At 40.9% G+C, this 17,613-nt stretch overlaps 1 protein-coding gene across 1 annotated transcript in view; it reads right to left on the bottom strand.

Annotated features, from left to right (window-relative positions):
- Positions 1-14,513, bottom strand: part of LOC143102350 (sodium channel protein type 4 subunit alpha B-like) — an 81,947-nt gene extending 67,434 nt beyond the window's left edge. Inside the window, exons 1-5 of the mRNA XM_076265880.1 lie at positions 14,275-14,513; positions 5,483-5,828; positions 5,051-5,175; positions 4,618-4,707; positions 3,772-3,900 (exon numbers count right to left, since the gene is read on the bottom strand). Coding sequence (XP_076121995.1) covers positions 3,772-3,900; positions 4,618-4,707; positions 5,051-5,175; positions 5,483-5,828; positions 14,275-14,372 — 788 coding nt within the window. The 5' untranslated portion in view covers positions 14,373-14,513. The remainder of the gene's footprint in view (positions 1-3,771; positions 3,901-4,617; positions 4,708-5,050; positions 5,176-5,482; positions 5,829-14,274) is intronic.
- Positions 14,514-17,613: the final 3,100 nt, after the last annotated feature.

Below are 17,613 nucleotides of genomic sequence, written 5' to 3'. Positions count from 1 at the left end.
AGGGTCATGAGAGTATATTTCGGCAGGAAAATATAGTATGTTGTTACACAGCAGCTATATTAAAGGCCCCCTATGCAACATTTTCAACTGTTTAGAAATCATTGTGATGGTTAAATGACTTGTTGTAGCGAGAATGGCGGCTTTCCCTATTCCCCCTACCATTTCTTTGCTGAAAACCAGCAAGCATGCAACGTTCTGGGAACATTCTCTAAAGGTATTGTGTACCTTCAAAAAACGTTCCCAGAACGTCCCCTTACTGTTTTTGTGCAACTGTCAGGGAACCTTTAGGGAACGTTCCCTGATGGTTATTACAGGCGCGTAGCAAGCGTGGGGGATGTGGGTGTTATAACGTACACACTTTTGCTGGAACACGATTCTATCCCCCACACTTTTTGTCAGATTAAAATGAAAGTAAAATATGGAAATAAACGCTCCCGTAAATAGTTGGAACCATATCTACCATAACGCACAGACACAAATAAGTCTGTTGATATGACGGTCATCCAGCCAATCACATCAAGTTAGCAAGTAAAGAACCAGAGCCGCTTGGATCAAATTCAAAGTGTGCGTCTTTCAATGCAGTGCTGCTGCTTGGGTCTGCATTATCACGTCTGCAGTGAGCAGATTTCAGGTAGAATTGAAATGATAATTGTTACCGCATATGCTAATTTAGTAAACCAAAATTCACTGTCTGACTGACAGTTTTTGTCACAATGTAGAAATGCAGGAAGTCAAAGTGAAATCGGGGGTGCGCGCACCAAGGCACTTGTTTCTGCAGAAAGACCTTTGGCTATTGTTCTCAGTTCCATTTAACATCTTGATCTGATCTCAAAACATAATTTCTGAAATGATTTCTTTTGTCATCGTGTCATACGGAGCTGATTTTGAGGAGGAGGAGGAGGAAACGGCTAAGTTATCGCCGTTGCAGGCATGAGGTAAGTAGGCTACTAATGATTACGAACGAGCAGCGAACGTTCCCGCATCCTTCCGTGAACGTCCATGGAACGTTCCCCGAACCGAAAATAGTTTGCTGGGAAGATCCCGGCAGTGTCTGAATCAGGAAGTCTCGTGAGAAGCGAGAACGAGCGAGAAACACAAAATGCTTAAAATTCTTTGGACCTACACACACACCCCTCAAGCACCAGTTAGCCATGTGGCTAGCGATAATATGGCTTAATTTTTTTGATGTTCATCATGGCAGAGCCAGTGAAAAGACCAAAGAGACGGTTGGGAAATATGCACCCCAAAGCTGTACAGTGAGCTGTGTAGAGAAAAATGCAAAAAAACAAAAGTAATCAGCAAACTGGAGTTACTGAACGGCCCTTTGTGAAAGGCAACTTTGCACCTTTGGAATTGAAATGGCAGCATTATCTGTAAGCAGTCTACAGATGGTAACGGGGTCATCACAACAGCCATGTGTAACTAACCACAAAGTGATCCTTTAGCCTATCTGAGTCATTGACATTGTGGTTATGGGCCCAAATTGGCAAAGTGCAAAGTATGAAGTTTAACTAAGCTAATTTAAACACTAAGCAACATCAATTTGCTACTTTAACACTATTAATTGGAAATAAAAGTATGGAATCAAACGTTTTGTATGTGTGTAACACAACTTGTAGAAACGACTGTAGAAATGATTTGTAACTGTGAAAATAACTTGTACAAGTAATTGTCAATATTACACATATGCACTACACATTCTACACGTACAGATCTGTTTTACAGCTACAAATCACAGTTATTTGGGGGCCAAACAGAGAAGCTTCGAAGCCCCATTGTGTTTCTACCTTTTCTTATGCATCATCTTTCTTCCGCCATGTCTATGGCAGCCTATAGAACCGTCTGGTAAAAAGTTGTAAAATTTGGCATGGACAGTCCCATGATTCATTTCACCAAATTGCACCTCGAGCAATATGGCGCCACCAACAGGCCAAAGTTGGACGTGCGTTCACACACTTAACTTTTGACCTGTTGGTGTGATTTTCAACTATGAGGTATCGTTGGAATCCTTGGACCTATGACATCAATTTCCACCATGATAGATTTTCCACCATACATGTATTGGATTTTAGCAAAAGTGAAACTAAATCTTCACAGGTCACAAATTTTGTCCAATCGATTTTGTCCTTAGGCCGACACAGGCCAATTTGTTACATCAATGTAATTGATTCGGCCGCCATATTGGATTTAATCAAAAACACTAAAACATTTTCACAGGTCACAAATTTCATCTGATCTTCACCAAACTTGACACACATGATCTTCAGACCAAGCCTCACAAAATGTGTGCTTTTTGTAGCCATACCCAAAACCGTTCGCCTGTAACGGTCAATCGAAATGGGTGGCAAAGCCGCCAAACAGGAAGTGAGCTCATATCTCAGCAACTCTTGTATATATCAAACTAAACTTAGCACATTTCAGACCCAATTGGGAGGACGCTCAAGAAATTTGGTGACCTCTAGAGAGCGTTACAATGAACAGAAATGTATTTTGGCTTGTAACTTTTGATGTGTTTGAAATTAAAACTTACTAGTAGTGTATTTTAATACTGTTCAGACTGAGCCTTAGATATGTCTTAATTTTTGAAGCCATAATTCACAAGCGTTCGCCCAACACAGCCAATGTGATGTGATGGAGGGGCCGTGGATGACACTAGTCATGTGGGGTGGGAGGCACTAGGGGTTGTTTAGATAGGTAATGGAAGGGGGGTGCATAGCTTTGGGGTGGTATTCAATCACTCACACATAGTTCACTTAGTTTGATTGTCATCCAGTGTCACGGAGCTAACCTCCGTACAATATAAACTATGAATGAAAAGACTTACAACATAATTTTAACGAACTGATTATTGTTGATTAATTAAAATGTGAATGTATGGAGGGTGAGACGAATGTTCGCGGGAAAATGCACACTGCATCCAATGACGGCGGCACCTATGAAAACAGACATTACAAAACGTCAGTTACTTCTGCTTGGGGTGGTCAACTGAGTAGAAGTGGAAATGGACAATTATACTCCAAATTCTCATTTCATTACAATAACAAGCATAACAAGCAAAAGGACTGTGCACTTACCAGGGAAGCTGCCGTCTTGCAGCCGGTTTGCGAGACAACAGGAGAACACGAGAGAGGTGCTCAAGGGGTACTTCCGTGCTCCCTTTGCGTGGCTTTGAGTCACTTGTACCCTCTCGCACAGAGTGAGAGGGGGATATTTTGCGGGTACTTTTAAATTAATTATCTGGTGTAAAATAACATGCACCATACAGTATGTTTCAAATGACATAATAGTCCTTATCTGATGTATGCCTATGTACGGCATATAATTATTGGGTAAATACTATGTCTATTACATATGTCCGTTTATGGGTAATGGTTGCTGCTGGCCTACTGAAGGCCTGAGTTCCAAGAGGGCTCTTCAGTCTATGTTAAGGTGAGCTGATGAGAGCACCATAGGCTCAGCCTTTGAATATGTTGAACCTTGAATTTGATAATTAGTTTGTAATTGATGTTTGCCTATTAAGTATATTTTGTTTCATTTTCTATTCTGAGTTCATTAGTGATTATTTATTTTGGAAGTTAGTTTCATTTTCATTGGCTAAATTATAGAGGGTTACCCTCGTTTGGCATCTTATCCAGCGCAGTCTTCCTGCTTTTCACAACACCGCACGGCTATACCGATTACACCCAGCAAGGCATGCACGTATGCACACACACACACACACACACACACACACCTTCAATTTGATGACAGGAATTCCGACAATGTACTCACGCTGTGGTGATGACAGTGATATCAAGCCAGTTCCATCCATCACAAAGGAATGTGAACTTTCCTTTACAGAATCCTCTGGATAGCACTTTGATAGTTGCTTCAAATGTATAGATACCAATAAAAACAAACCTATGAGACAAAACATTATTACTGTAATGGTAGCTGTAGAGAGCTGGTTCAAGGCACAGGACAAGTTGAGGCAAGGCGTGATCGAGGTGAACAGGAATCTTTAATAGAACACAAAGGAACAGCAAACCACGAAACAACATCAATGACCGAAAGGGGACTGAGGAGAGACAGAGGGTTTAAATACACAGGGGTTAACAGGGCACAGGTGAACAAGGAACAAGACACAGGTGGAAATCATAATTAAACTAACAAGGATCAGGTGAGGGGCGGAGACACAGGCACATGGAACAGAGACAAATGGCAAACAAACAAAGGAGCACATGGCACAAGACACAGGAAGTAAACAAAGCAAACAGGAAGACACAAGAGGAGCAGACATGATCGGAAAACACTAGCCCGGGAAAACAAGATAAGACAGGATCCTTACAGTACCCCCCCCCCCCCCCCCCCTTAAGGGCCGGATTCCAGACGGGCAAAAAAAAACAACAGGAAAACTCCAAACAGGGTGGGCGGAGGGGGCCAAGGCAGGAGGGTCAGGCGGGCGGCCGGGTGACCCTGGTAATCTAGGAAGTGCATCATTACTCATTACTAGAGAGTCTTGCAGAGACAATTCAAATTGTGCTCTCGCGAGAACTCTGGATTTCCAGGGTAGCTGAGGGGGGGAATGCTAAAAATAAAAGACAGTGGTTTGTACAAATGATTAAAGTTCAAACTTACTCCACAATTCTACTCCATTCTGGAGGGTTGCTCATCGTCATGAACACGCAGTTTGTTAGAAGAGTTACCATGATGAACATGCGAAACAATTTACATGAGAGTTAAGGAACAGAGCGAGACTGCGGGATTCTTGAGAGAGTATCAATGAGAACTACTCTTCCAGCTGAGACTGAAGCCAAAATGGAACTTCCCACGTGTGCTTCCTTCTGATCTTCCCATTTTCATTAAGCCCAAACTTACAACAACAACTAAAGCAACATATTACCTATGGAAGGAGGAGAAATACTGTATGTTAAGAGACAAATAATGGCCTTATTCCAGAATCCAATTAAACTGGATGTATTTTTGTATTTACACTGATTCAAGTTTGTTGCAGGCATATTGGGAGTATGTTTGTGTAAATGTAGATTGTTGAGTAAACAGTTAAGGATATGAATGTATGAGAACTTTAATGGCTGCCCGCCTGACAATATTGAAGGGACTCAATAGCAGACAGCAGCAGGCTGGTTCAGCGTTGAACCTGAAGATGGTATTCCCTTTGTTGATGACGATAAAGGTCTGAAAGAGAGAGAGAGAGAGAGAGAGAGAGAGAGATGCTATGCTTACCAAAAGCATCAGTGATTCATGCATGCTTCAGTGTACAGTACACTAAAATGTATGTACATAAAATCAGGGAAATTTTTATCTTTGCGTTTTCTCATCAGTGGACACATACATCTATAAAGAACTTTAGATTTTGCCTTTAATTGTGAAATCTAGTCTGATAACTGACATTTTATCAGTATGTGTGCCTCCTAAGAATCCAATTTTCCCCTCGTTATCACAGTGACTGTGGGAAATCAGTTCAATTGTTAATCACTCTGACCTTCTGGGCCTGGTAGTAGGGGTCCAGCTCCTCCAGTGGTATGTTGCACAGCTCTGGCGGCAGGTCTCCATAGATGAAGGGCAGGGTCTTCCCAGCCTCCAGGTCGCTGTAGGGTTTGGGAAAGTTCTTCTCATCCTCCTCATCCTTCGTAGGGGCGTTGCCGTTCTGCTCCTTTCTGCGCTTCTGCTCAGCGGCTTCCTCCTCCATACGGCGCTCGACAGTTGCCAGCGACTCCGGCGTGAAGCGGCGAAACACATTGGTGCCGTCTGTCGGGAGGAGTCGGCCTGCTATCTTCGCACTCCGCTGGGCGAGAGATACCACCACACTGGGTTCTCTCAGTAATGCCCTGCAGGAGGTTAGAGGTCAAAGGGCACACAGAGAGTAATGTCTTGAACTGTCCAAATCAAATTCTAACTTCTGAAAAATAAATAACTTCTAAGTTTGTATTTTGTATTCATATTTTGTAGTGGTAATAAAGACCAGTGTTTCCCATAGATTGACTAATCTGTGGCGGGGCGCCACAAAATAAAAATCGGCCGCCACAGATGAATATTCTATGTTTAATTTAATTTAATTTAATTTAAATTAAATATAAGGTCAAATCCTTGCATTGGCATTGAGCTGCGCTTTTTACGCACGCAACCTTTCCTTGCCCCGCCCCGCTCTCTCTCTAGCCGCTGCCCCACTCCTCTGCATGTGCATTTAACAAAATATTCACGATTGTTGAAAGATTGTTGTTGCCACATAGAAGCATTGCATAGAAGACGTCTGGCTAAATTGCTATTATATCTGCTTAGCATCGTGACCATGCTGCGCAAATTTGTTCAAAACTGCTGCATTGAAGTGAACTCTGCTAAGGTCTTATCACAACATAGTAGGCTACATTGAAGAGACTAAACTAAGTTAAGTTATGAAATCAAGCAGTATCTCAAAGCTAACGTTAGAATACTGTTTGGATGTCGAATTTAGCATGCTTAGCCTACTTACAGCTGCTTGTCAATTTCGTTGAAGGGCTCATTTTATTGACTCTGACACTGAATGTTTGCAAAATCCCGATGTAAATGGAAAAGTGTTTTCCAAAATTCAAAAGTGCTTGTCCCAAGGAGAAGTACGAACCTTTATTTTAACTATGTAGAAAACGTTATGAATTGCATCCACACATCAGAGCCTTTCAACTGTGTTACAATTGCAAGGGTTCCCTCAAACGTCTTAAAGTGACAAAACTTCAAATAATCGCCGAGTCCCTAAGAGACGCCTGTCTCTTTTAAACGCCTGGCGTGGCTACAGGTTTGGGTTAAAGGCCGGTCTCCAGTAGAAGCCTGGTCTGTTTTTTAGTTTCGGGTTGTATTTAATGTTCTAAAACCCGTAAGATCGTCTGTTTAAAGATTCGCAATGACACAAAACCGTTACAGAAAGGAGGTTACAGCAGTGTGAATTAGATGTTGCACGTCGTTACAAGCCGTCGCAAAGCATTCACATGTCTGGTCACAGTTGCAAGGTTTAAGAATGTTGCATCAAGTTGCTGCTCATCTCGTTGCAAATCTTGGGTGTGATTTGGGCTTAAGTATGGCGCAGACTGCGCACGTTATGATTAGATGGCATTAAAAGACTTCGGTGGGGAAAAGCTAGAGTTCCAAATTGTATAACTTTTTTTCCAATATGAACTATGCCTATATATCCGACTTCGTCATCGTTCAATTCATCCCTTGTGTTAATTTGCGGATAGGCCGATGGTAAGCTTGTTTTTATGCTGGCAACAAAACCAGAACGGTTCGTGAACGTTATTCTTTATTCTAAATGCCATGGCGATAAAGAGAAAGAAGTCAGAAAAGGAATTTACCTTAGACTAGGCTATATCAGAGCCCGATACGGACATTCTCTGGCTATATAACCTACTGAAATAGATTAATGATGTAAAGTCAAGTGCGCTTCTATGGGACTGGTGTGTGTGCGCACAGTTTTTATTGATGAGTCGGAGTGGCAAGTGCTGCGCATGGTTGCAGTGGAATGTGGCTGCCCAGGGCATTATAAAACTTCTCACTCTTAGACCTACTCATACACGGCGGTGAAATGGCGTATTTAGCTGTCTAAATTCGAATCATATGCTGGGGGAGAAATCGTCGGACATCCATGATTATTTTGTTATTCAGCACCCCTGGTCAAAAATATGTTCCCGTGCGCCTGGAAGTAGGCTATGATTTGAATGTAGACTGTTGTCAAATTTGGCAAATACAAAACGGGAGAAACAGTATGGTTCATGCTCTCTCATGCTGTTTCATTCCTGCCAAAAAGGAGGGAGAATGAAACATTAAGCACGTTTCACTTTTGCATAAATAATTCCTGAACGGTTTTGGTCAGGGCTGATAATGCAACTGTATTTGACAAAGGACCGATATAGGCTATTTGCTTGTGACAAAATATGAGTTTTCAGTGTGATACGATCTCTTTATAGATTATGTTTAATTAAAACGTGTTTCATCTGTTCTGGCTATCCCAGCTATTTGGATCTTACTGTATCTCACTCAATGAACAACATCTCAACACTAAATGAATGACGATCCGTAATTGTCATCAGATAGCCTAGTCATATAGGTAGACATTCAGTGTGTTTGAAATAATTAATTCGATAATATTTTCCATCTTTGCAGAGGAAAAGTTTTGTGTAAAGGGAATTAAAGGCCTGTCTCATATAGACGCCTGTCTCTAATACTAGCCGGTGCAGTTTGGCGATTTGGGAAAATAAAAGCCCGGGCTATTATTTGGAGTTTTACGGTAGACCTATACACTACCAAGACACTACCCCCCCCCCCCCCCCCCCCCCCCCCCGTTGTCAAAGTCAGCTACCGCCACAAATTGAATCCAATTCTGTGGGAAATAAGGGTGGGAAATTACATCTCAATCTCGAACTTCGAATTTAAAAGTAGAATCCACGATGCAGCCACACCCCCAATGTCACATCCAGCATGTATGCCAAGACGCACAAACGCACGTGCTGAACTGCAGCATCAACACTCCTCTAATTTTAGGCTGCAGCCAGTTAAAATATACACATCAACCTACCGAAATCAAAGCCCCTCTTGCTACTTTGAAATCACCGGTGTGGAAGTACTCGTTCATTCACGTCAATTAAAACTAACTTACCCTACTCAACTTAGCAAGTGAAAAGATGATCTAGTTACAGTCCAAAGTTACTTTAAGGCTTAAAATGCACATTGATAAGTATCCATGAACACTAACCTTGGGTCTCTTCGAAGTGTGCTGAAACGATCAAATTATAATTCTGTGTTGTTTCATTTCACTATGTTCACGTCTCTGTTTTAGCCTAATGTTGGTTCTGTTTACATTACAACCTTGCGGTTGGAACGGTTTCAAAATAAAAAGCGGTTTCAAAATAAAAGCCCCCCCCCCCCAAACAGAAAAGGAAAAGGCCAAAAAGAGTAAATAACATATAAGTAATGCATTAATAGTAATGTTGAAAAAAAGATCGAAAATCGAATCGAATCGTGACTTTAAAATCGAAAATTGCATCGAATCGAGGATTTGGAGAATCGTGACACCCCTAGTGGGAAACACTGAAGACCATTATCTGTGACTTGTTAGGGAGTGCAAATACAGTCACAGGCCTCCTCAGAAAGGCCCTGAAAAAGACACACCAGGGATCAGCTTAGACACAGTCCAGATGTCTGGACTGTTGAGTGCTCAAGAGTCCATGAGTTTAAAAGAGTTTCCAGGAAGAGCTGTAAATCTGTTTACTCTGCATCTTATTATAGTGTTTAGTCCTTAGAGTTTTTTTCCCTTCCGGATTTGTTTCTTTCTTTCTTTAGTAATTTTGACACTGAAAAACCGAAAAACTGCACGAAACTTGGTGGGCAATGAAATTCCGTTCATGGGGGGCATAGCACACGCACGTACGCGCACACACACACATAAACACATACATACACACTCTCGCACGCACGCACGCACACACACACACACACACACACACACACACACACACACACTCACACATACAAACACACACATATAAACACACCTACATGCATTCACACCTACATGCATTCACACACATAAAAACACACACACAGGGGCAGCGCCAGCAGTTGAAAACATTCTGGGCTTAGCACATAGAGGGCCAGATGTACGTACATTTGCGAACGTAGCATTATCAGCGTCATGGATACACCGCAGATTGCGAACGCTGTCAGACCCAAGTTACCATCGTATTTATCAATCGTTCAATCCTTAGTGTAAACTGCGCCTTTCTCTGCCTTTCTCCGCCCATAAACGCAATTTACGAACGTCCACAACTGAATGGCAGTACCTACATACAAGCGCAGTGGAATGAAGTTATCTGATGACAACATTAAAAAGAATCAAACGTTTAGCGATCATGAAATAATACCATACATGATAAGATGTAAACAAGCAGGGAGATAATGAAGATCAGTAGTTCTACTCAAACTACTTGTGCACGTAGGCTATGAGATTGATCAAATCTAGCAAGTAGGAAAGTTTAAGTGAATGACGTGAAAGTGAAAGTAAGACATTTGAAAGGCCAACGAAAGTTAAGGTTGCTTTTGGTAGTACAAATACTTTCATCACAAAAACTGGTGCTCTAAATAGCGATTCTGTTGTCTTTGAAAGGTTCTCTTATTGATGCATTGAACTGCAATTTGGATTAACACCTGCTTTTACAAGGCGGAAGTATTTAGGCACAGAATTGACGTGCGCTTTCAGGAGCAGGCTTTGTACATACCGCGGAATACATAACTAGGCGCTCTTTACTCTTCCCCTCCCATCTTTTTACGCTAAACTCCCACTTTCCCCTGGATCCTCCCATGAATGCATATGCATGACATGACAATCGCAATCTGCCACTTTCAGCTCCCGCGACAGGCAGTTTGCGCTTTTGGGCCTTTCTGCAACTACGGGCACTTTTGAATTCCCTAACTGAGGAAAATAAACCCTTATGAATTTTAATTTCAACCATCACAGCATGTCAAATAAACATGTAAGTACACAAATTTGGAAAAAGTCGTGAAGATTTTAGTTTTTAAAATGTTTTTTTTTATGATTTTCTTTTTTTTCTTCTCGGGGTATGTCCTTACCGCAACAGAGAAATTACAGTAAATGTATGCATTTTTCTTTTAAAATGTTTACACAATTTCAGCACTTTTGTATTCATTGCAATCAACTCTTATTTCTAATCATACTCAATGAATTTAAAAAACATGTTAAAATAGAACATTTTAGGATTTTCTGTGTACCAGGAGAAAAATCAGACGGTTAATACAAATGTCAGTTGTACTCATACTCACAAAAAATAGAGTAATGACATAATGACTTTATTATATTGCTCCAACATGTACATTACATGTTCAATAACTTTTACAAATATTTTCATGAATAAAAAAATATGTAATTATTATTATAATTGGCTAATGCATTGTTGCGGTAATGACATTGTGTAAGGAAACCAGTGTTAACAGCAAAATGAGGAATAGTGTCATGCCATATGAGGATGTATGAACTGAACACAACACAGGCAAACAGGGACACAGGGACAGGGTAAACATTAAACAGTAGTAAAAACAGGGTTAAAACCATTTCATTTAAATTTTCTGTGTAATTATGGGGTTGTTAGCCAAGATCATCACTCCATCTCTGATGAAAACGTAGCTACAAACTTCTCTGATGCCTCAACTACTTTCTGTTTTGCCCCCTGGTTTCTTTTACTTACTTTCCACTGTCTTCTTTTCAGATTCACCTCTTTCTTTGTCATCTGTGAGACAGTCTTCAGTTGTCCACTTTCCTTTCTTTTTTTGTGACGCTCTCTTTCCTTCTGCAGATACTCTTTATGCTTTTCTGGGTTGTTAATCATTTTTTCTCTGCTTTTCCTTGATCTTTCTGTTGAATTAGGTTTCATCTAGGGTAGCAAATGTGATGTATTACTATTTTGGTTGATATATTGGCAGTACAAGTAGAAAATTAGAAAAGTTAGAAAAACACCTTTTAATATAATGCACTGAACTTATTTACTTATATCAAGAATAATATTATGTATATATATATTAGTCTATCAGTCATCTATTATCAAATAATTTCATAAAAAAATTAAACATATATATTTTAAGCATCCTGAAAGTACAGTCCCTGGCAAAAGTGCTGCAAAGTGCTGCGGTAAAGACATGCTGAGGTAAGGACATTTAAGCTAATACTGCAGAAAAATGACACCTAGCAAGGTCTGTTGGGTTAGCTATTTCTCACACTATCTGATATACACTAGTTACATTTTAATATGAATTAATTTTTTTAATTTAATGCAAAATACAGAATAACTAGGCTGCCCGGTAAGGACACACAATAAGTACTACATAGGGGGATCTTTACCTTGATTTCTCCAAATTTTGGGACACAGATTGTGGAAGGTCAAACCGTGCCCAATGTGGTCTCCTGAAGTCTTCTGTTTCCATGGAAACTAGATTTGTTTGGCTTGAGGAAATAATTTTTTCTATACCAGAGAATGTCTAATAAGGGGAGAACCGCCACTCTCGGGAAGCTTCCGGTTTCTGAACTGGTTGCAGTTCCAATTCTGGTTCCACATGAGGGCGCTCACAAATAAGTGCAGAATGAATGGAGGGCTATGGAGCTGTACCCCTCAAACCCACTTTTCTCAGGATATAATTTTTTGGCCAGAAATTTGAATGTTGCATGCGAAAGAGAGGGCAGAGAAAATACACACCGCTGAGTATTATATTTTTTGAGTCACTTATTTGTTCTAAAAAGCCTTTCAAATGTGTCAATGACGTCATTCATTAGCAGAAAGCTAGTGAGTTGTGGGCAACAACGACCCAACCTGTAAGAAATCGAAAGGACGTAAGTACTCGTTCATTCAACTTTTGACCTATAATCCATATTGATCTTGCAGAAACCACAATCCAATCTTCGATTTTTCAAGGACAACCAGGTTAAAGAGACACATTTAGCCGTCTAGCTCCATAGTCCCCCATTGTTTTTGCACTTATTCGTGATCGCCCCTAGCGGAACTGCAGCAGATTGCAGGTACAATGGAGTTAATAGGGAGTGATCCGGCTCTCCGTAAACGTTGCGGTAAAGACTCAAAAGGTGCATTTTAATTTAAAAATCCTATAAATAATGTTGAACGGCAAAAAAGAACTTTAGTGTGATTAAAAGAATATTTTTCTTAAATAGAATACATTTTTTAAATATTTTTTATTCATTGAATAAGCCCTTTTAAAATGTTTAATCATGGATTTTATAGTCCAGGGACACACCCAAAAGGGGTGTTTTGACATTAAATGACTTGGAAATGTTATTAAATCACATTTTTGGGGGATTATTATTTTTTGCAAAGTGCACCATACCATTGCACATACATTTCAAAAACATTTCAGTACAAATTTTGAAATTTATGTTCATTTTCATCCTGGGGACTTAAAAATTCCCGTAGTTGCAGAACGGCCCTTTTACATCATTGCGGCCCGTTTTGTACATACCTCGCAATGATTTTACACGCACATTGCGAAACAAATACGCCTGAAATGGGCGCAAAAGCGTTAGTACATCTGGCCCAGAGTCTAAACGGTTCTCATAATCCCCATTTTGCCTGCCCTTCCTACTCATTTTTCATAAATGAATCCACCGACTCTAGCCTCATTTGTGCCACCTTGATTGCATATGGACACTAATATTTCGACAATTAAAGGATGTAATGACATGTTGCTATCTTGACATTGTTTGCTATAAAAAACGAACTATATAGCCTATAGCCACCTAGCAAAGTGGTGTTTTAAATAGCAAGATGATAATTCATATTATGCTTAGATTAAGGAGAGCGAACCATTGAAGACTCACTAATTCGATTCTACAAAGGCAGAGTAGGCCTATAAGTAGCCTAGATAGGCCAGCACTGTTTGGCCAGCTCCAAACTGTAGGCGAGTGCAGTGCAGGCTGATAACAAACCTGAACTTGTAGCCTAAATGACGAGAACAGCATTACTTCACCACCTCCTTGTCTTTGTTGCCCTTATGATTTCCTTATAACTTTCTTATACCAAATAGGAAATGCAAACAATGACATGGCCAACCCTGGGACTGACTGACTGACACGCACTCTAATAGCCTACGTTCCAAATGATGTTTTATGGTAAGGTAACATTTAAGTTAGATCTGCTGCATGAAGGAGAGTGATTATGTTTGATAAATTGGTCCATCTCATCTCAAAGTTTCACACACTATGCACACATTTACATAGGCTACACAAGAGTAGTGGATGCAGTAGGAGATGGAGACAAATTGACAAGCGTGATTTATTTTTGTGGAGAGAATGTGAGGTCATATTTTGTACCGCTCTTAGGTATATCTAGTTATTTTTGTTATTATTATTATTTGTATTACTATTTCTACATCCCATTTAGGAAATAGTCATAAAATATGATTTTGCTACCTAAAAGGAAAAAGCCTTTTAAATTCAAAACCACGTGTGGAAGTTGGAGGCGCATGTCAGAAAATAAAATAAAATTATATGACAATGTTATTACTATATCGCTATGCCAAATCATAATTTTGTATACATTCTATTCAACACTTAAATGACTCCAAATCCAAGATTCAGTCCAAGCAATGTATACTCTTGCATACGTTCCCATGCATTCTCTCATAATCTAATGAAGAAAACCCCACCCATCAGTTTCGGACATTGATACACTCCTGCCACAGATGGCTACCTAATGCTACTCCAAATAAAAGTACATATTCTTGTGCACTTACAGTTGATGAGGCCATAGCTTCAGGTTTTGGCTCCTCTTCACTCGAGCATTACTGTTTCTTTCCCACGCATCTAATAGTGAAACAATCGGTGTTGACATGATGACAACGTGATGTGGTCTTTTAGAGACGTGAAAGAACACATCCACAGCCGAATGCTTTTGTTGTTCTGGACAACTGATTCGATTCTCCACTCCTCAGCCAAAGATGCTTCCTGTTCCAATTCTAAAAAACAGCGTGTTCTTTTCCCAGAAAGTGTGCAGATGAGAAGAGTTCAGAGGGGCTAGAGCAGGTCAACAGTCCCCCCCAGAATCTGATTGGACATCCCAAGTGCACTCCTCCAGAGTTGTAAGAGGGAGTAATGGTTCGAATAACGGTGGGTATTGGGGGGATCCGACCCTCCTAGATGATGAAAATAATAGTTTGGGGGGTACTGAAAAATATAATAAAATGTAATGTTATCCAATATTGCATAATTAAATGCAGTATTTCCATCACATACCAACAATTGAGGATAATCTAATGAAATATGATTTTCAAACCCTCACCCCCATTCGGCTGTACCATTTCTCTGGTGCGTTCAGACTGTGTTCTTTGCTATGATATAATAACCTGACTCTCGCCAGATGAATTTTGTTCTGCCTAGCTCCACTCATCCATCTGGGACCAATCCATTGGAGTGTTGCTTCAGAAGGCTGGGCCTAATCAAAAAATGCTTGCATATGATTGAATAAGCCACTTGTCCGTCATCTATTGACGTGCTACTTCAATCACTCACATTGAAGCCAACCCGTGACGCTGATAACAGTCTCACAGTCGCTTCTACGCTATGTCACATCTATGAAACTCCCGCCCTGCGTCCGGATTGGCTGTACCATAAAATCGGGTGCAGAAATCACTCTCAATGGAAGAGGTCCCAGATGGATGTGAGTGAAGCTAGGCGGAGCTAAGCGGAACGAAATTCATCTGGCGAGAGTCAGGTTAATGATATAATACTAACGAATTAAAACAAATGCACAGAGCTGCAAAAGGTATATGGGTTTGCAAGCGGTATGGGTTAACAAGCGGTAGCCATAGCCTACATTTGTCTAATATTTCACTGCCTTTGCAATATAGTGATAGCCAACCTTTGAAAACCATTGAGCAGCAAGATCGCTATGGTTTAACCGGAGGTCTCCCTTCCACTCAGCGGTCAAGACCATCGCTGCTGCATAACTTAAAAAACATTAGGCCTACAATCACACGCCATGTTAGGAGTTCCATAGATATAGGCTACTGTTAGTGCCATTTTCCATATTATAATTTAGATTCAGATTTAGATTTTTATTATTTTGATTCATGTTTAGTAATGGTTTATTATCATGATTATGATTATGTTATGATTACATAATTGTATTTATAGTTTGCATGTTAGTTTAATACATTTCTTTTAGTGTTATTTAGTGTAGCCTACATGCATTGCTTGAGACATACATGGCTCCAACAATCTGTTTTTTTGACACATCTGGGCATTTTTAGGTGAAACTACCCGGAAATATTTGAATGGGGGTCTATGAGAATTTCAGTGCATTACATTTTTGAACTTTACCCAAGTGTTATATATAGCTATTTATACCAATCTAATGCTATGGCCAGCCAGCAGACGAGTTATACAAACTCTCTTCCAAGTCCTGACCGGTGTCGCCATTTTATAGCGCATTTAACATGCAGAGTGCAACCACGATAGTGTAGCATTTAATATGAGAACGGCTTTGTTTATCATTACCATGGTTACTACAATAGCACTAGTGCTAGGTGTTGCAGGCTAACTCGGAGCTGAACTATGACATGTAATCACAGCTCCTAGTTCGCAAAGTTTCATTCATTCCTTCATTATTAGACATATTTAACATCGGACATCAACTGACTTTAGCTAGCATGACTGACTGACTTTAGCTAAAGTGTTTGCCGCAGACGTAAACAAATTTAGACGTCGGGTCCCACAGCCTCCCATCGGGATTCTCTCTTCTGATTGCCTGGAGCCACAAACCCCTTCTTTTCCCTTCCCTTTCTTTTTGTGGCAACATACTAAACCGCAAATCCTTATTTTTTTTTTTGTTGTTGTTGCAAAATACAACACAGTAGCTTTTAGGCATGGTGCCTGCTCCTTGAAGTAGCCTACTGTTCTGTCAAAAGTAATAGCAAAGTGCCTACTTCCTTCACCTAAAAAAGGACGTGGCTAGCGAGAAGGGCTACGGCGTCGTCACTTATCTCCGCATCCAGAACAGCCACGGTCGAGTCCATTGCTCATTTCTTCTCGGAAAATCCAGAGTGACGCCGCTTAAACCATTTACAGTCCCACGCCTCGAGCTCACCGCGGCTACCATTGCAGTGAAAATGGATAAGCTCATGAAGCGAGAGCTTCGGATGGACCTCAAAGAGTCCGTGCTATGGACAGATAGCACCACCGTTCTCCGATATATCGACAACGACGGCGCTCGTTTTAAAACATTTGATGCGAACAGAGTGTCGATAATCAGAGAGAACACAAGGCCAGCACAGTGGAAGTATGTCAACACGGCTTCTAACCCAGCTGACCACACATCAAGAGGAATGAAGGCAGAGCACTTCATGAAGTGTCAGAGCTGGATTGAAGGTCCTGACTTCCTAACCAAGAGTGAGTCTCACTGGCCGGTCCTATCAGAGTTCTCAAGAGAGATAAGTGAAGACGACGCTGAGGTGAAGCGTACGACCAGCGTGAACATCATCAAGACCGTCGACTCAAGCACAGACCCTCTCTTCAAGCTGACTCATCACTACTCCGACTGGCACAGCCTGAAGAAGGCGGTCGCCTGGATGTTGAGCCTGAAGGAGCTGCTTCGAAGTCTGTGCCAAACAAGGAAAACATGAGTCTCAAGCCCAGTCTTCAGAAAGTCAAGATATGAAAATCAAGACAGTTGAGAATCACATGCAGAAATGGAGAAAGGAACCCATCTGACTGTCAAGGACGTCAGAAGAGCAGAAACTGCCATCATTCAGTTTAGCCAAAGTCAAACCTTCCATGAGGAGCTTTGCGCACTGCCGAAAAGGTGAAAAGATCAAGAGAAGCAGTTCTATTGTGAAGCTGGATCCTTTCCTCCAAGATGGGGTTCTCCGGGTTGGTGGAAGGTTGCACCAAGCAGCCTTGCCAGAACACACAAAGCATCCAGCTATCCTGGCCAAGGATCACCACATCACGACCCTGATCATAAGGAACGCTCATAAAGAAATTGGACATGGAGGGAGAAACCATACTATTACTCGGCTGAGACAAAGGGTCTGGATCTGCAAAGGAAACACAGCCGTGAGAAGTATGCTCTCAAA

This window comes from Alosa pseudoharengus, unplaced genomic scaffold, assembly GCF_046254945.1.
Source record: "Alosa pseudoharengus isolate Yale_2024_CS ecotype anadromous, Long Island Sound unplaced genomic scaffold, YU_APseudo_1.1 YU_APseudo_1.1_scf_4, whole genome shotgun sequence".
In the NCBI taxonomy this organism is placed as follows: domain Eukaryota; kingdom Metazoa; phylum Chordata; class Actinopteri; order Clupeiformes; family Clupeidae; genus Alosa; species Alosa pseudoharengus.
This window is presented reverse-complemented; position numbering and strand designations above follow the sequence as displayed.